The 19518-nt window shown below is 51.4% G+C and overlaps 1 protein-coding gene across 1 annotated transcript in view; it reads right to left on the reverse strand.

Moving 5' to 3' along the window:
• The window catches only part of IL10 (interleukin 10), a 471201-nt gene extending 452763 nt beyond the window's left edge, over positions 1–18438 (reverse strand). Inside the window, exon 1 of the mRNA XM_068265593.1 lies at positions 18382–18438. Within this exon, the coding sequence (XP_068121694.1) occupies positions 18382–18438 (57 nt within the window). The remainder of the gene's footprint in view (positions 1–18381) is intronic.
• Between the last annotated feature and the right edge of the window lie 1080 nt (positions 18439–19518).

The following is a 19518-nucleotide window of genomic DNA, read 5'->3' on the forward strand; positions in this document are numbered from 1 at the left end:
CCCCTGCCATGCCGTGTTTCCCCCTGTCCAGTGTCCCCTGCCCTGCTGTGTGTCCCCCTCTCCAGTGTCCCCTGCCATGCTGTGTTTCCCCCTCTCCAGTGTCCCCTGCTCTGCTGTGTGTCTCTCTCTCCATTGTCCCCTGCCCTGCTGTGTGTCCCCCTCTCCAGTGTCCCCTGCCCTGCTGTGTGTCCCCCTCTCCAGTGTCCCCCTCTCCAGTGTCCCCTGCCTTGCTGCGTGTCCCCCTCTCCAGTGTCCCCTGCCCTGCTGTGTGTCCCCCTCTCCAGTGTCCCCTGCCCTGCTCTGTGTCCCCCTCTCCAGTGTCCCCTGCCCTGCTGTGTGTCCCCCTCTCCAGTGCCCCCTGCCCTGCTGTGTGTCTTCCTCTCCAGTGTCCCCTGCCCTGCTGTGTGTCCCCCTCTTCAGTGTCCCCTGCCCTGCTGTTTGTCCCCCCTCTTCAGTGTCCCCTGCCCTGCTGTGTGTCCCCCTCTCCAGTGTCCCCTGCCCTGCTGTGTGTCCCCCTCTCCAGTGTCCCCTGTCCAGCTGTGTTTCCCCCTCTCCAGTGTCCCCTGCCATGCTGTGTTTCCCCCTCTCCAGTGTCCCCTGCCCTGCTGTGTGTCCCTCTCTCCAGTGTCCCCTGCCCTGCTGTGTGTCCCCCTCTCCAGTGTCCCCTGCCCTGCTGTGTGTCCCCCTCTCCAGTGTCCCCTGCCCTGCTGTGTGTCCCCCTCTCCAGTGTCCCCTGTCCTGCTGTGTGTCCCCCTCTCCAGTGTCCCCTGCCCTGCTGTGTGTCCCCCTCTCCAGTGTCCCCTGCCCTGCTGTGTGTCCCCCTCTCCAGTGTCCCCTGCCCTGCTGTGTGTCCCCCTCTCCAGTGTCTCCTGCCATGCTGTGTTTCCCCCTGTCCAGTGTCCCCTGCCCTGCTGTGTTTTCCCCTCTCCAGTGTCCCCTGCCCTGCTGTGTGTCCCCCTCTCCAGTGTCCCCTGCCATGCTGTGTTTCCGCCTCTCCAGTGTCCCCTGCCATGCTGTGTGTCCCCCTCTCCAGTGTCCCCTGCCCTGCTGTGTGTCCCCCTCTCCAGTGTCCCCTGCACTGCCATGCTGTGTGTCTCTCTTCTGTGTCCCCTGCCCTGCCCTGTGTCTGTCTCCAGTGTCTCCTGCCCTGCCATGCTGTGTGTCCCTCTCCAGTGTCCCCTGCCCTGCCATGCTGTGTTTACCCCTGTCCAGTGTCCCCTGCCCTGCTGTGAGTCCCCCTCTCTAGTGTCCCCTGCCCTGCTGTGTGTCCCCCTCTCCAGTGTCCCCTGCCCTGCTGTGTGGCCCCCACTCCAGTGTCCCCTGCTATGCTATGTGTCTTCCTCTCCAGTGTCCCCTGCCCTGCTGTGTGTCCCCCTCTCCAGTGTCCCCTGCCCTGCTGTGTGTCCCCCTCTCCAGTGTCCCCTGCCCTGCTGTGTGTCCCCCTCTCCAGTGTCCCCTGCCTTGCTGTGTGTCTTCCTCTCCAGTGTTCCCTTTCTTGCTGTGTGTCTTCCTCTCCAGTGTCCCCTTCCATGCCGTGTGTCCCCCTCTCCAGTGTCCCCTTCCATGCTGTGTGTCCCCCTCTCCAGTGTCCCCTGCCATGCTGTGTGTCCCCCTCTCCAGTGTCCCCTGCCTTGTTGTGTGTCCCCCTCTCCAGTGTCCCCTGCCATGCTGTGTTTCCACCTGTCCAGTGTCCCCTGCCTTGCTGTGTGTCTTCCTCTCCAGTGTCCCCTTCCATGCTGTGTGTCCCCCTCTCCATTGTCCCCTGCCATGCTGTGTGTCCCCCTCTCCAGTGTCCCCTGCCATGCTGTGTGTCCCCTGCCCTGCTGTGTGTCCCCCTCTCCAGTGTCCCCTGCCTTGACGTGTGTCCCCCTCTCCAGTGTCCCCTGCCCTGCTGTGTGTCCCCCTCTCCAGTGTCCCCTGCCTTGCTGTGTGTCTTCCTCTCCAGTGTCCCCTTCCATGCTGTGTGTCCCCCACTCCTGTGTCCCCTGCCATGCTGTGTGTCCCCCTCTCCAGTGTCCCCTGCCATGCTGTGTGTCCCCTGCCCTGCTGTGTGTCCCCCTCTCCAGTGTCCCCTGCCTTGCTGTGTGTCCCCCTCTCCAGTGTCCCCTGCCATGCTGTGTTTCCCCCTCTCCAGTGTCCCCTGCTCTGCTGTGTCTCTCTCTCCATTGTCCCCTGCCCTGCTGTGTGTCCCCCTCTCCAGTGTCCCCTGCCCTGCTGTGTGTCCCCCTCTCCAGTGTCCCCTGCCTTGCTGTGTGTCCCCCTCTCCAGTGTCCCCTGCCCTGCTGTGTGTCCCCCTCTCCAGTGCCCCCTGCCCTGCTGTGTGTCCCCCTCTCCAGTGTCCCCTGCCATGCTGTGTTTTCCCCTGTCCAGTGTCCCCTGCCCTGCTGTGAGTCCCCCTCTCTAGTGTCCCCTGCCCTTCTGTGAATCTCTCTCCAGTGTCCCCTGCCCTGCTGTGTGTCCCCCTCTCCAGTGTCCCCTGCCTTGCTGTGTGTCCCCCTCTCCAGTGTCCCCTGCCATGCTGTGTTTCCCCCTGTCCAGTGTCCCCTGCCTTGCTGTGTGTCTTCCTCTCCAGTGTCCCCTGCCATGCTGTGTGTCCCCCTCTCCAGTGTCCCCTGCCATGCTGTGTGTCCCCCTCTCTAGTGTCCCCTGCCATGCTGTGTGTCCCCCTCTCCAGTGTCCCCTGCCTTGCTGTGTGTCCCCCTCTCCAGTGTCCCCTGCCATGCTGTGTTTCCCCCTGTCCAGTGTCCCCTGCCTTGCTGTGTGTCTTCCTCTCCAGTGTCCCCTTCCATGCTGTGTGTCCCCCTCTCCAGTGTCCCCTGCCATGCTGTGTGTCCCCCTCTCCAGTGTCCCCTGTCCTGCTGTGTGTCCCCCTCTCCAGTGTCCCCTGCCCTGCTGTGTGTCCCCCTCTCCAGTGTCCCCTGCCCTGCTGTGTGTCCCCCTCTCCAGTGTCCCCTGCCCTGCTGTGTGTCCCCCTCTCCAGTGTCTCCTGCCATGCTGTGTTTCCCCCTGTCCAGTGTCCCCTGCCCTGCTGTGTTTTCCCCTCTCCAGTGTCCCCTGCCCTGCTGTGTGTCCCCCTCTCCAGTGTCCCCTGCCATGCTGTGTTTCCGCCTCTCCAGTGTCCCCTGCCATGCTGTGTGTCCCCCTCTCCAGTGTCCCCTGCCCTGCTGTGTGTCCCCCTCTCCAGTGTCCCCTGCACTGCCATGCTGTGTGTCTCTCTTCTGTGTCCCCTGCCCTGCCCTGTGTCTGTCTCCAGTGTCTCCTGCCCTGCCATGCTGTGTGTCCCTCTCCAGTGTCCCCTGCCCTGCCATGCTGTGTTTACCCCTGTCCAGTGTCCCCTGCCCTGCTGTGAGTCCCCCTCTCTAGTGTCCCCTGCCCTGCTGTGTGTCCCCCTCTCCAGTGTCCCCTGCCCTGCTGTGTGGCCCCCACTCCAGTGTCCCCTGCTATGCTATGTGTCTTCCTCTCCAGTGTCCCCTGCCCTGCTGTGTGTCCCCCTCTCCAGTGTCCCCTGCCCTGCTGTGTGTCCCCCTCTCCAGTGTCCCCTGCCCTGCTGTGTGTCCCCCTCTCCAGTGTCCCCTGCCTTGCTGTGTGTCTTCCTCTCCAGTGTTCCCTTTCTTGCTGTGTGTCTTCCTCTCCAGTGTCCCCTTCCATGCCGTGTGTCCCCCTCTCCAGTGTCCCCTTCCATGCTGTGTGTCCCCCTCTCCAGTGTCCCCTGCCATGCTGTGTGTCCCCCTCTCCAGTGTCCCCTGCCTTGTTGTGTGTCCCCCTCTCCAGTGTCCCCTGCCATGCTGTGTTTCCACCTGTCCAGTGTCCCCTGCCTTGCTGTGTGTCTTCCTCTCCAGTGTCCCCTTCCATGCTGTGTGTCCCCCTCTCCATTGTCCCCTGCCATGCTGTGTGTCCCCCTCTCCAGTGTCCCCTGCCATGCTGTGTGTCCCCTGCCCTGCTGTGTGTCCCCCTCTCCAGTGTCCCCTGCCTTGACGTGTGTCCCCCTCTCCAGTGTCCCCTGCCCTGCTGTGTGTCCCCCTCTCCAGTGTCCCCTGCCTTGCTGTGTGTCTTCCTCTCCAGTGTCCCCTTCCATGCTGTGTGTCCCCCACTCCTGTGTCCCCTGCCATGCTGTGTGTCCCCCTCTCCAGTGTCCCCTGCCATGCTGTGTGTCCCCTGCCCTGCTGTGTGTCCCCCTCTCCAGTGTCCCCTGCCTTGCTGTGTGTCCCCCTCTCCAGTGTCCCCTGCCATGCTGTGTTTCCCCCTCTCCAGTGTCCCCTGCTCTGCTGTGTCTCTCTCTCCATTGTCCCCTGCCCTGCTGTGTGTCCCCCTCTCCAGTGTCCCCTGCCCTGCTGTGTGTCCCCCTCTCCAGTGTCCCCTGCCTTGCTGTGTGTCCCCCTCTCCAGTGTCCCCTGCCCTGCTGTGTGTCCCCCTCTCCAGTGCCCCCTGCCCTGCTGTGTGTCCCCCTCTCCAGTGTCCCCTGCCATGCTGTGTTTCCCCCTGTCCAGTGTCCCCTGCCCTGCTGTGAGTCCCCCTCTCTAGTGTCCCCTGCCCTTCTGTGAATCTCTCTCCAGTGTCCCCTGCCCTGCTGTGTGTCCCCCTCTCCAGTGTCCCCTGCCTTGCTGTGTGTCCCCCTCTCCAGTGTCCCCTGCCATGCTGTGTTTCCCCCTGTCCAGTGTCCCCTGCCTTGCTGTGTGTCTTCCTCTCCAGTGTCCCCTGCCATGCTGTGTGTCCCCCTCTCCAGTGTCCCCTGCCATGCTGTGTGTCCCCCTCTCTAGTGTCCCCTGCCATGCTGTGTGTCCCCCTCTCCAGTGTCCCCTGCCTTGCTGTGTGTCCCCCTCTCCAGTGTCCCCTGCCATGCTGTGTTTCCCCCTGTCCAGTGTCCCCTGCCTTGCTGTGTGTCTTCCTCTCCAGTGTCCCCTTCCATGCTGTGTGTCCCCCTCTCCAGTGTCCCCTGCCATGCTGTGTGTCCCCCTCTCCAGTGTCCCCTGCCATGCTGTGTGTCCCCCTCTCCAGTGTCCCCTGCCTTGCTGTGTGTCCCCCTCTCCAGTGTCCCCTGCCATGCCGTGTTTCCCCCTGTCCAGTGTCCTCTGCCCTGCTGTGTGTCCCCCTCTCCAGTGTCCCCTGCCATGCTGTGTTTCCCCCTCTCCAGTGTCCCCTGCTCTGCTGTGTGTCTCTCTCTCCATTGTCCCCTGCCCTGCTGTGTGTCCCCCTCTCCAGTGTCCTCTGCCTTGCTGTGTGTCCCCCTCTCCAGTGTCCCCTGCCCTGCTGTGTGTCCCCCTCTCCAGTGCCCCCTGCCCTGCTGTGTGTCCCCCTCTCCAGTGTCCCCTGCCATGCTGTGTTTCCCCCTGTCCAGTGTCCCCTGCCCTGCTGTGAGTCCCCCTCTCTAGTGTCCCCTGCCCTTCTGTGAATCTCTCTCCAGTGTCCCCTGCCCTGCTGTGTGTCCCCCTCTCCAGTGTCCCCTGCCCTGCTGTGTGTCCCCCTCTCCAGTGTCCCCTGCCATGCTGTGTGTCCCCCTCTCCAGTGTCCCCTGCCATGCTGTGTGTCCCCTGCCCTGCTGTGTGTCCCCCTCTCCAGTGTCCCCTGCCTTGCTGTGTGTCTTCCTCTCCAGTGTCCCCTGCCATGCCGTGTTTCCCCCTGTCCAGTGTCCCCTGCCCTGCTGTGTGTCCCCCTCTCCAGTGTCCCCTGCCATGCTGTGTTTCCCCCTCTCCAGTGTCCCCTGCCATGCTGTGTCCCCCCCTCTCCAGTGTACCCTGCCATGCTGTGTGTCCATCCCTCCAGTGTCTCCTGCCCTGCTGTGTGTCCCCATCTCCAGTGTCCCCTGACATGCTGTGTGTCCCCCTCTCCCATAGCTCCCAACAGTCCCTCTTTGGGAGCCCTGTCGCTCTTTCCTCCTTATTTGTCCCTCTTACAGGACTGATGTACAGACCTAGTGAAAAATGTGTTAAATTGACTCTAAACTTTATACTCATCCTTTAAACTCACATATTTCTTATTTCCATGTGTTATGAAGGAAAATGAACCAGGATAGAAAGGACCAGTGTGATCTAAATTATAAAATTATATATTTTTCTTATATAGTATTTATGGTATGCGTTAGTGTTGGGCGAACATCTAGATGTTCGGGTTCGGGCCGAACAGGCCGAACAGGCCGAACATGGCCGCGATGTTCGGGTGTTCGAGCCGAAACTCCGAACATAATGGAAGTCAATGGGGACCCGAACTTTGGTGCTTTGTAAAGCCTCCTTACATGCTACATACCCCAAATTTACAGGGTATGTGCACCTTGGGAGTGGGTACAAGAGGAAATTTTTTTTTTAGCAAAAACAGCTTATAGTTTTTGAGAAAATCGATTTTAAAGTTTCAAATGGAAAACTGTCTTTTAAATGCGGGAAATGTCTGTTATCTTTGCACAGGTAACATGCTTTTTGTCGGCATGCAGTCATAAATGTAATACAGATGAGAGGTTCCAGGAAAAGGGACCAGTAACGCTAACCCAGCAGCAGCACACGTGATGGAACAGGAGGAGGGCGGCGCAGGAGGAGAAGGCCACGCTTTGAGACACAACAACCCAGGCCTTGCATGCGGACAAGAAGCGTGCGGATAGCAATTTGCTTTTTGTCCACATGCAGTCATAAATGTAATACAGATGAGAGGTTCCAGGAAAAGGGACCAGTAACGCTAACCCAGCAGCAGCACACGTGATGGAACAGGAGGAGGGCGGCGCAGGAGGAGAAGGCTACGCATTGAGACACAACAACCCAGGCCTTGCATGAGGACAAGGAGCGTGCGGATAGCAATTTGCTTTTTGTCGGCATGCAGTCATAAATGTAATACAGATGAGAGGTTCCAGAAAAAGGGACCAGTAACGCTAACGGTCCTGTTCTTTTGGATTTGTGAGGGTTGATTTCCTGGACAACATGGGCGGTATTGAGTGGGTTTTCTTCGGCGTTCCACTGTGGCCTGTACGTGAATCGTCAGGGGAAACACCTCTTCCCTTGCCCCTCCCTCTTTCACAGGATTTCTTCTTCATTTCACTTATCCTTAAAGTACACGCTGACTGGCAGCAGTACAGTGGCAGTACAGAAATGCTATACAGTAGCGGGTGAGCGGTGTACTACTGTTCCTAGCAGAGACACAGAGTGGCAGTAAACACAATGCTATACAGTGGTGGGTGAGCGGTGTACACAGAGTGGCAGTAAACACAATGCTATATAGTGTGGGTGAGCGGTGTACTACTGTTCCCAGCAGCGACACAGAGCACAATGCTATACAGTGGTGGGTGAGCGGTGTACTACTATTCCCAGCAGCGACACAGAGCACAATGCTATACAGTGGTGGTGAGCGGTGTACTACTGTTCCCAGCAGCGACACAGAGCACAATGCTATACAGTGGTGGATGAGCGGTGTACTACTGTTCCCAGCAGCGACACAGAGCACAATGCTATACAGTGGTGGGTGAGCGGTGTACTACTGTTCCCAGCAGCGACACAGAGCACAATGCTATACAGTGGTGGGTGAGCGGTGTACTACTATTCCCAGCAGCGACACAGAGCACAATGCTATACAGTGGTGGGTGAGCGGTGTACTACTGTTCCCAGCAGAGACACAGAGTGGCAGTAAACACAATGCTATACAGTGGTGGGTGAGCAGTGTACTACTGTTCCCAGCAGAGACACAGAGTGGCAGTAAACACAATGCTATATAGTGTGGGTGAGCGATGTACTACTGTTCCCAGCAGCGACACAATGACTGGGGGGACCCTGGCTAGCCTGGCTGGAGAGAGAACTACCCTGCCTGCCTACCCAAAGCTAAACCCACAGACAAATGGCGGAGAAATGACGTGGATCGGGTATTTATTTACCCGAACCACGTGACCCGTTCGGCCAATCAGAGCGCGTTCGTGTCCGAACCACATGACCCGTTCAGCCAATCACAGCCCTAGCCGAACGTTCGGGGAACGTTCGGCCATGCGCTCTTAGTTCGGCCATATGGCCGAACACCATCAGGTGTTCGGCCGAACTCGAACATCACCCGAACAGGGTGATGTTCTGCAGAACCCGAACAGTGGCGAACACTGTTCGCCCAACACTAGTATGCGTGACTAGGGGTGTGCTAGGGGCGTGATTAGGGGTGTGGCTTAAGTGTCCCTCTTTCTGATCTCAAAATGTTGGGAGGTATGATATGGGGAAGTTTGCCGTTCTGGAACTGAAAATTCGGTGTTTGCTGCATCTCTAACTGGACATATAAGCTATAAAGGACACTCTGAAAGATTGCAAAATGTCTTTTATGTACAGCTGAGAAACTGTCTGGTCTGTGGCAGAAAAGGAGTCAAACCTGGAGCAGGGGAGTTCTGCAGAGATACTATCACATGAGGCCTGATCACTGATTTCTCCTACCTGATCTGTGGTATCTTGTGGGGCAGACTTGCGAGGCCTGGCTTTCAGCAGGCTCCTGGTCAAGGGAGATCCTTCTGGTGAGGAGGAGGAGGAATCAGCATGAGCGGAGAGAGCTGCGGCAGAAGCAGGTGGGAGCTTCTGAGGATCAGAGCACGCTGATGCTCTCTCTTGTTCGGCGCCATCTTGGGCTCTGGATGCAGGCCGCACATGTCTCTCGGTAAAGCATCAGCGTGCTCTGATCCTCAGAAGCTCCCACCTGCTTCTGCCGCAGCTCTCTCCGCTCATGCTGATTCCTCCTCCTCCTCACCAGAAGGATCTCCCTTGACCAGGAGCCTGCTGAAAGCCAGGCCTCGCAAGTCCATTAGCTTCTGCAAGTGGAGACCTCATTTCTTTCTTTTTTATTCTAAACATTTCCTCCATCTCTGCGGAGGGAAAGTGAGGAGAAGGCTGTTGCTTTTAGCTGGTTTTTGCAGCCCAGGCAAGGAGCTTGTCTCCTATGCAGCTGTCTTCACTGTGCGCTAGGCCACGCCCCTAGTTTTACAATCTGTGATACAAGCTAGAAGTTTGTCACATGGCAAATTTTCCATGGGTCATATTTACTAAATGCTAGTAAAATTACCTAGATAATGTGATTTGCTAGTATAACACCTGTTATGCAATGCCTACATTACTAAAGTAACTCAAGTTGCACTATGTACCGATGCACAATGGCAGCTGACAATGAAGAACATATTTATCTGGGTAATGTTTAGGCATATGCAAACCAGGCAAAAGGGGGCTACAGAGCTATTAGCACATCCTGCTTTATGGAATTCTTCTACACAACTACTTATTCCGCCAATAAAGTGAAGAATGCTAATATTCACCTTAATGGACACTGATTGAAACACAGGCAGCTGAAACAACTACAGTAGGTGAGTGCCCTAGGCCTAGACTCTTGTTTTTTTTTGTTGTTTTTTTTTTTTTGCCTTTTATTTTGTGATTTTGTTTGTTTGATTTTTGTACTACCACATTTCATTTACATTTTTAATCAAATCCTCTTATGCTGGGAATACACGGGTCGATTCTGGCGCTTGATTCTGCGCCCGATCATTTTGCCCGCTCGATTCTCTTATCTTCAGCTCGTTTTTCTTATCTTTTTTTCAATTCACTTCAATGAGAAATTGAGCGGCAAAATGTTAGAACGGTGATCGGACATGTCAGAAATGATCTATCTAACCATCTTATCAGCTGAGAATCGAGCCGTGTATTCCCAGCATTAGGTTTTAGCATGGACTCCATCTTAGGTAATGTGGTGAAGTGTACATCTTGTGCAATGTTCATAGCCCTAGAATAAATGTTTGAGGGTGTGTACCACGATGTGTACGAGTTGTTGAGTTAGAAAAACTGATAAAGGAGCTAAGTGAGCGACTTGAAAAACTGAGAGCCATTGATAACATGGAGAAGAGCCTTGTTCTAACTGAACAAGTATTCTCAGGGATCAGGGAAGAGGAGGGAGGAGTGCAGTTGGGACAGGATAATGAGATAGGTTCCTGGGTCATAGTAAGGAGTGGAAGGGAAAAAAGATTAAGGGAAGCTAGTCCTGAGTTGGCACATCCTAACCAAGTCTGCAGCATGAAATGTCTTTTAGCAACCAGAGGACTGACTGCTGTAAGGAGAATGTAAATAGGAATACAGCTAAGGCCAGGCAGGTGTTGGTGGTAGGGGACTCAATTATCAGGAGGACAGATAGGATAATTTGTCGAAGAGACCATGCATGCCATAAAGTATATTGCCTTCTGGGTGCTCGGGTTCGGCATGTGGCGGATCGCATAGATAAATTCATGGTTGGGGCTGGGGAGGACCCAGCTGTCTTGGTACACATTATTACCAACAACAAAGTTAGTGGAAGATAAAAAGGTCCTAAAAAATGATTTCAGTGAACTAGGAGACAAACTTAAAGTGGCCTGAAACTCCGACATAACCTTCAATAAAAATATGTTTCCTACTTTTTATTAATTATACAGTAATCATATTTGCTTTTGTGCATAAGTAATAGTGTCTATTTAAAAATTACAGGTTTCCAAAGTGTAATTTATCATGCCCTAAAAGCTGTCATTGCATTTTATTCAAACTGATTTTTATTATATATTAACATCTTCTAATGAGCTATTCTGAACTCTGTGTGTGCCTAAAGCAGAGACAGTTTCTCAGAAAGTGTTTGTTTACATTCCAGTATTGATACATTTGTGTTTAACAGGGATGCTCATCCGGAGCCGGGTACCTGGGTAAACTCGGGTATCCGACCATTTTTCCGCTATCCGGTCGGACCCGGATTCCGGATACCTGGGCCAATATCCGGATAGCTCTATGCGGGTATCTGGCCACATAATCCGGACACCCGCGGATATCTGACGGATATCCGGATCCGGGTACTGTAACAAGGGAGATGATGTCACTGAACCACTCAGAGGGCTCCCAGCCAATCAGAGGGCTCCCAGCAGAAGTCCTAGCAACCAATCACAGAGGGGAACTCTGGCCAGCCCCTCCTGACCTAATTTAGCCAATCAGAGGCCTCCCAGCCTAAGCCCTGGCACCCAATCACAGAAGGGAACCCTGGCCAGCCCCCCTGTGTAATAAGGAGGGCTGGCATGATGAGAAAGATCGACCTTGCTTGTGTGGCTGGCTGGTCACTGACAGACTTGCTCCAGTGCTGTTGGCTTAGCAAGTGTTGACTGTATACAGTGATAAACCTAAAGCTTTGAGTGCTGAACACCTTCACTACACTATTATTCTATTTTTTTTTAGCTAGCTAGTGTAATTGTTTGATTTCATTCACTCAGTTAGGTCATGTCTGTGTCTGTGTGTGCTGTGCAGGCCAGCAGGACAGTATAGATTATGGAATAGGATTACTGTGTTATTGTATTATATAGTTAGTTAGTGCTGCAGTTAGTTGTTAGAGAGAGTAGTACTGTGTTAGCTTACTACAGATTACTGCAGTGCTGCTGTGCTGAGCATTGTCAGTGTGACAGTTAAACAGATAGTGTGCACTGTCTGTCTTCTACTGTGCGGTCTGTCACTCCGTGCTGATTTGATTTAAAGTCCAACCCCGATTTAATTAAAGTAAAAGTACCCCACATGATCTGGTGACATCATCACGTATAAGTTGTACTATGTCTGCTGGTACCGGCAGCCGGGGGAGGGGCAGCAAGGGCAAGAGGACAGGGAGCAACATTACGGCCACCCTCAGAAGGTCTGCCGTGTCAGTGTCGACCCCAGCGGGCAGCCTACCCTCATTCAGCAAGCTTTTCGCTCCAGGCGCCACGATTGAAGTCAGGGCTGTTAGCTGCAAGGAGTTTGAGGAGGATGTTCTGGGTTTTGAGGAGGGGGGGTATGATGTTGATGATGGGATGAAGGACCGTGACTACCATCCACAGGATGGGGATGTCAGCTCTGACGAGGAGGATGCGTCGGTGGGTTTGGCACGGAGTATTAGCATTGCAGACAGTGGCCAGGGAATGCGGGACCCACCACATCCTTCTGCCGCTACCACCAGCTGCACCACTCAACCTCCAACCGACACAGGGAGAAAAGCCGCAGCATCCCATTCAGGTCGCAGGGGAATCTGCACCTCCCCAATCTGGCGGTTTTTCACTCTGCCCTCATTGGACAGCAAGTTTGCCATATGCAATGTGTGCAAACTACAGATGAGCAGAGGTTGTGACCCCTACAAGTATGGCACCTCCAGCTTCATCACCCATCTGGCCGAAAAACATGTTGTTGAGCATGAGGAGCTCAAGAGGCTGAAGCAAGCTGGCGCTGGCTCCCACCGCCACGGTGCCACAGGCCACTGCTGCTGATACCACCACCTATATTCAACCCAAAACACAATTGCGGTGTCATTTTTTGGAGGTGTCTGGGCTGAAAACTGTCATGTCCCAGTTGTGCGATTGGACTTTGGATCATTTACCCTAAAAACCCTTTTTAAAGCTATTTAAAGGACACTTCCGGTTTTTCGATCCGGATACCCAAATAGGTCGGGTACCCGCGGGTAATTTGGTAGGATATCCGAATTCACTCGGATATCCGCAAAGTCGGATCCGGATATCCGAATCTGATCTGGATATCTGGGTACCCGGATCTGGGCGGGTTTTAAAAAGTACTACTCGAGCAACCCTGTTTAACAAGTAAAACAGATACCATTATCTGTAGTTTGGATGCAGATTTGAAGCTGAATAGCAGGACAAAATGCTTTGTTTAACCATTTCAGTGATGTTCTGCTTAAAAAAAAATCTGACAGGAGTTCGCCTCTGTTCCTGATCCCCGTATATGGGCAAACAAGGGTATATTTAAGCTACGAGATATCACTGAGAATAACTCCATTCGCCAATTTAATGACCTTAAACAGTCATTTAGTCTACCAAAGTCGATGTTATTTCGATATCTCCAGCTACGCCATGCCTTCCAAACTCAGTTTAAGACAGCTGACCTCCTAGTGCAATCCCACTCCCTGGAAGACCTTCTGTCACACTCCGGTTTAACTGGGGTGACTTCTCAGATATACACCACACTTATTAGCGAAGAAGCTGCCCGGTGCACAAAATTCCTGCTTAAAGAGAATCTGTATTGTTAAAATCGCACAAAAGTAAACATACCAGTGTGTTAGGGGACATCTCCTATTACCTTCTGTCACAATTTCGCCGCTCCCCGCCGCATTAAAAGTAGTCAAAAACTGTTTTAAAAAGTTTGTTTATAAACAAACAAAATGGCCACCAAAACCGGAAGTAGATTGATGTACAGTATGTCCACACATAGAAAATACATCCATACACAAGCAGGCTGTATACAGCTTTCCTTTTGAATCTCAAAAGATCATTTGTGTGTTTACCTTCTGTCCCCTGCTTCTCTCATGCACTGAAGTGACAGGCTTCCTGCAGACAGCTCTGCCCGTGTTTGCAATTCCTCAGTATGTGTCAGCCAGCTACTTTCACAGCCTAACAGAGGAGGATTTTTATCCAGCTCTCTTCTATCACTGATAAGATAGCAGAGAGGCTGCTGGCTTCTGTAAATACACACACACACTGGAGTGTGCATAGAGGGGCCTGGACACTGTGCATAAACAGACCAGCACGGAAGAGTTGGCAGCCTTCCAGACACAGGCTGACAAGTCTGACAGGGGAAAGATACATTGATTTATTACAGAGACAGTGATAGTAGAACATGCTGCAGTAAGGCAGAGCACATTAGAACAGCTTTAGGAACTTGTAGGATGGTAGAAAAAAAAAGTTGTAATTTTTGGTACAGAGTCTCTTTAAATGGCAGGTCGATATTCCGGACCTTACACAAAAGGAATGGAATGACGCTTTGGCCCATATGATAACTACCCTAATAGCTGCACGACATAAATTGATCTCGCTCAAGTTCTTGTATAGAACCTACTTCACCCCTTATAAACTCTCTAAGATGAGACAAGGAGAATCTGGGAAGTGCTGGAGATGTCAGGAAGATAGGGCTGATTTCATACATGTGTTCTGGAACTGCTCTAGAATACAAGAGTTTTGGGCCGCTGTTCATGATATGCTTTCTGTACTATTCAACGGCTTAATACCCTACACCATTAAGGCCCTATTGCTGGGCATCTTTGGTGACACTGCACTTTCTGACAAGAAGCTATACCTGGCTCATTTATTGCTTATGTACTCTAGAAGAGCAATTGCTCTACAGTGGAAAAAACAATCTCCACCTTCACTATTGGGTCTTAAAAAAGAGATTAAATTGGATGCCCCTATATATAAGTCTGTCTATGAGGCTAGAAAATCTACCAAAAAGTTCTATAAAATATGGAAATGTTGGCTGAAATTCTGTAATCTGGACCTGTAACTGTTATATACAATTTTGGATGTAATCCTTATGTTCTGCACATGCTAATTCGTATCAAGACAAGGCAGGAGCAAGAAACCACATATAAGAAAATACAAGAAAATACTGAGGTCTGCACAGGCTGGATCTGAAGGTGAAACGTGTTATTTACAGTGGCTTGCAAAAGTATTCGGGCCCCTTGAAGTTTTCCACATTTAGTCATATTACTGCCACAAACATGATAGGGGTAGAGCTTATACCCTTACGCCTTAAACCTGCCCTCCCCCCCTCCCCTTTTTAAACCTTCCCACTCTTATCACTACAATGACCACATGGACTACATCAGCATTTTTGGATAAATTTAAGGCCAAAGCAGCCTGTTTATTTAAAAACAACAATACAAAACCATCATAAACACTTAAAGAATCCGAACATATAAAATCCAAGAGAGCTGAGGTAAGGGGTCCGGAGGTACCGCCTGGAAACCAAAAACCTTATCCCTGGCATGCAGCCTTGTGACCGGCCCCCAGCCGCATTCTCCGACTCGGGGACAACTGCATGCCCACAATGTTGGCACTCACTGATGATCCGTAGCCCTCCGGAATTTGCCCCGCGGCAAATCCCCCGACAAAATAATACCCACCTCTGGAGCCCCTACCCCTCCGGCTGCAATGACGAAAAAGGTACCTAGAACAAAAATTAACACATAAGGGAGGGAGGGAGCTACCACCTCACGCTTGCTGACAGCCCAAGCTCCGCCCCCTCTTTAAATAAACTAACCTCCTCCCCCTGTCTTCCTCCCAAGCCCGGGAATTCCCAGCTCCACCTACCCTACTTCTTAACCCCTTAGCTCCCGGTCAGCTACCCTCTCATGCGTTGGCCCTGCACACTACGCTGTGCTGCAGTTCCGGGCTTACATACTTGAATCAATTTTATTGCAATTCCATGTGAAAGATCAATACAAAGTGGTGTAAACATGAGAAGTGGAACCAAAGTCATACATAATACCAAACATTTTTTACAAATAAATAACTGCAAAGTGGGGTGTGCGTAATTATTCAGCCCCTGAGTCAATACTTTGTAGAACCACCTTTTGCTGCAATTACAGCTGCCAGTCTTTTAGGGTATGTCTCTACCAGCTTTGCACATCTAGAGACTGAAATCCTTGCCCATTCTTCTTTGCAAAACAGCTCCAGCTCAGTCCGTTTAGATGGACATCGTTTGTGAACAGCAGTTTTCAGATCTTGCCACAGATTCTCGATTGGATTTAGATCTGGACTTTGACTGGGCCTTTCTAACACATGGATATGCTTTGTTTTAAACCATTCCATTCTTGCCCTGGCTTTATGTTTAGGGTCGTTGCCCTGCTGGAAGGTGAACCTCCGCCCCAGTCTCAAGTCTTTTGCAGACTCCAAGAGGTTTTCTTCCAAGATTGTCCTGTATTTGGCTCCATCCATCTTCCCATCAACTCTGACCAGCTTCCCTGTCCCTGCTGAAGAGAAGCAACCCCAGAGCATGATGCTGCCACCACCATATTTGACAGTGGGGATGAGTATTCAGAGTGATGTGCAGTGTTAGTTTTCCGCCACACATAGCGTTTTGCATTTTGGCCAAAAAGTTCCATTTTGGTCTCATCTGACCAGAGCACCTTCTTCCACATGTTTGCTGTGTCCCCCACATGGCTTGTGGCAAACTGCAAATGGGACTTCTTATGCTTTTCTGTTAACAATGGCTTTCTTCTTGCCACTCTTCCATAAAGGGCCAACTTTGCGCAGTGCACGACTAATAGTTGTCCTATGGACAGATTCCCCCACCTGAGCTGTAGATCTCTGCAGCACATCCAGAGTCACCATGGGCCTCTTGACTGCATTTCTGATCAGCGCTCTCCTTGTTCGGCCTGTGAGTTTAGGTGGATGGCCTTGTTTTGGTAGGTTTACAGTTGTGCCATACTCCTTCCATTTCTGAATGATCGCTTGAACAGTGCTCTGTGGAATATTCAAGGCTTTGGAAATCTTTTTGTAGCCTAAGCCTGCTTTAAATTTCTCAATACCTTTATCCCTGACCTGTCTGGTGTGTTCTTTGGACTTAATTGTGTTGTTGCTCCCAATATTCTCTTAGACAACCTCTGAGGCCGTCATAGAGCAGCTGTATTTGTATTGACATTAGATTACACACAGGTGCACTCTATTTAGTCATTAGCACTCATCAGGCAATGTCTATGGGCAACTGACTGCACTCAGACCAAAGGGGGCTGAATAATTACTAACACCCCACTTTGCAGTTATTTATTTGTAAAAAATATTTTGAATCATGTATGATTTTCGTTCCACTTCTCACATGTACACCACTTTGTATTGGTCTTTCACGTGGAATTTCAATAAAATTGATTCATGTTTGTGACAGTAATGTAACAAAATGTGGAAAACTTCAAAGGGGCCGAATACTTTTGCAAGCCACTGTACGTAGGTGTAGCCAGTGGCGTACCTACCATAAGACTGCAGGTGCTTACAGCGCCAGGTGTAGCCATGGCTAGGGGTGCTGCTGTGGTGCTCCGTCACTGTGCACTTCCACCTGGGACCTTTTTTCATAGTTTGGGCAACATTTTGGAAAATAGCAGCAGGCAGTGAATCAGAGTGTACTACTTCCTGCACTAGATGGAGCACCCCTACCCCTTCCTGCCCCATGGGCAATGTGTCTCCTCGCTTGCTACACACAGCCTGCAGTGAGTGAATGTGCAGAGCAGCAGGGTGAGTGGAGAGAATGATTGCTGTGCTGCAGCTAGGACATTAACAGGGAGAGGTGGTAGGATGTGTTTAGTGCTTCAGAAGTTGCATGTCATTAGTAGCCATGTGCTCTGGCTGTTGTAATACCAGTGTGCCCTAGACCCTAGGTTCTCAACGTGTGGTATGCGTACACCAGGGGGTACTTCTGATGGTTCCAGGGGGTACTCAGGCTTGCTATACTTAAAGGGACTCCGAGCTCATAAAAAAAATGAAAGTTGTACTCACCTGGGGCTTTCTCCAGCCCAGTGCTGGTCGGGAGGTCCCACGACGGCGACCTGGCTCTTCTCCTTCTCCCCGCTCCGGAATGGCTGACAGGCCGCAGCCCGGGCGACACTTGCCCGAGTGTCGGGCTGCTCCTTCCGCGTATGACGCGGATTACGTCACACGCCGGCCGCCTCGCGTCATCACGGCGGCCGGCGTGGCAGTACGGCGCATGCACGCTTTAATCGCGCATGCGCAGTACTTTCACGTCGGCCGCCGTTATGACGCGAGGCGGCCGGCATGTGACGTAATCCGCGTCATACGCGGAAGGAGCAGCCCGACACTCGGGCGAGTGTCGCCCGGGCTGCGGCTTGTCAGCCATTCCGGAGCGGGGAGAAGGAGAAGAGCCAGGACGCCGTCGTGGGACCTCCCGACCAGCACTGGGCTGGAGAAAGCCCCAGGTGAGTACAACTTTCATTTTTTTTATGAGCTCGGAGTCACTTTAACCAAGAATAACAAATTTAGAGTTTTAGAAAATGATAAAACTTATTTAAACAATAACAAATTCGTGTTTTAGCTAATTATTATTAAGGGGTATTTGTAATAATGTTTACTATGCTAGTGGGTACTTGGTCAGTACAGGGTTCTAAAAGGTGTACATACCAATAAAGTGTTGAGAAACACTACCCATAGACTATTGATTACTTATCCTGTTCAGAGTAATTAATCAATAATTCAGGGCAGTCTGCAGATGCAGAAGTCATTGATACAGGTGCTGACTGCCGACTTCTGTAGTGAGCAGAGAAGAAAGCTCCAAGCAATTTAGATTCGCTTGATTGCAGGTAATCTTATCTCTTTTCCCACCTCCACCTCCCACCCTGTTGTCTTCCACATGACCCTTTCCTCTTTTCAGATTTTAGTGGCTTCTTTTAATAGTATGTTCCTGCCTGTTCCTGGTGATATTTGCAGTCCCGGTGAGAGTCCTTCCTGCCATTTCTCCTCTCCCACCAGGCTCTCTGCCTTGTGCCTCTACCGCTTTATCCCCCCCTCCTCCTATGCATCCCACTCTTTGGTATGTCCCCCTTTTCTGACTGTGCTCAGAGAAGCTCACAATCTAATTGTACCATAGCCATAGTCTAATGTCCTACCATATTATTATTGTGTATTTATATAGCACTTACATCTTCTGCAGCATTGTATAGAGTACAGCGCTTCATAATGGTAAGCTCCGTCCACATCCCGATGACTCCTTTTCTCACCCCAACCCTTCAACCCTACCTAAAAAAAAAAAAAAAAAGGTTTTTTTTATTGGGGAGGGGGGGGAGGGGGGTGTCTGTACATCAGCACCAGGTGTAAAATTCTCTAGGTACGCCACTGGGTACAGCAATTCAAATATACAATCACAATACTTGTACAATCATTATCATACAATCAGTGCCAAACACAATGAACCACAATACAGTAGGTTTCAAAAGTATTCGGCCCCCTTGAATTTTTCCACATCAATTTTATTGGAATTCCACATGAAGGACCAATACAAAGTGGTGTACACGTGAGAAGTGGAACAAAAATCATACATGATTCCAAACATTTTTTACAAATAAATAACTGCAAAGTGGTGTGTGCATAATTATTCAGCCCCCTTTGATCTGAGTGCAGTCAGTTGCCTATAGACATTGCCTGATGAGTGCTAATGACTAAATAGAGTGCACCTGTGTGTAATCTAATGTCAGTACAAATACAGCTGCTCTGTGAGGGCCTCAGAGGTTGTCTAAGAGAATATTGGAAGCAACAACACCATGAAGTCCAAATAACACACAAGACAGGTCAGGGAACAAGTCATTGAGAAATTTAAAGCAGGCTTAGGCTACAAAAAGATTTCCAAAGCCTTGAACATCCCACGGAGCACTGTTCAAGCAATCATTCAGAAATGGAAGGAGTATGGCATAACTGTAAACCTACCAAGACAAGGCCATCCACCTAAACTCACAGGCCGAACAAGGAGAGCGCTGATCAGAAATGCAGTCAAGAGGCCCATGGTGACTCTGGACGAGCTGCAGAGATCTACAGCTCAGGTGGGAGACTCTGTCTATAGGACAACTATTAGTCATGCACTGTACAAAGTTGGCCTTTATGGAAGAGTGGCAAGAAGAAAGCCATTGTTACAGAAAAGCATAAGAAGTCCCATTTGCAGTTTGCCACAAGCCATGTGGGGGACACAGCAAACATGTGGAAGAAGGTGCTCTGGTCAGATGAGACCAAAATGGAACTTTTTGGCCAAAATGCAAAACGCTATGTGTGGCAGAAAACTAACACTG

Source organism: Hyperolius riggenbachi, chromosome 2 (genome assembly GCF_040937935.1).
Source record: "Hyperolius riggenbachi isolate aHypRig1 chromosome 2, aHypRig1.pri, whole genome shotgun sequence".
Taxonomy (NCBI): Eukaryota; Metazoa; Chordata; class Amphibia; order Anura; family Hyperoliidae; genus Hyperolius; species Hyperolius riggenbachi.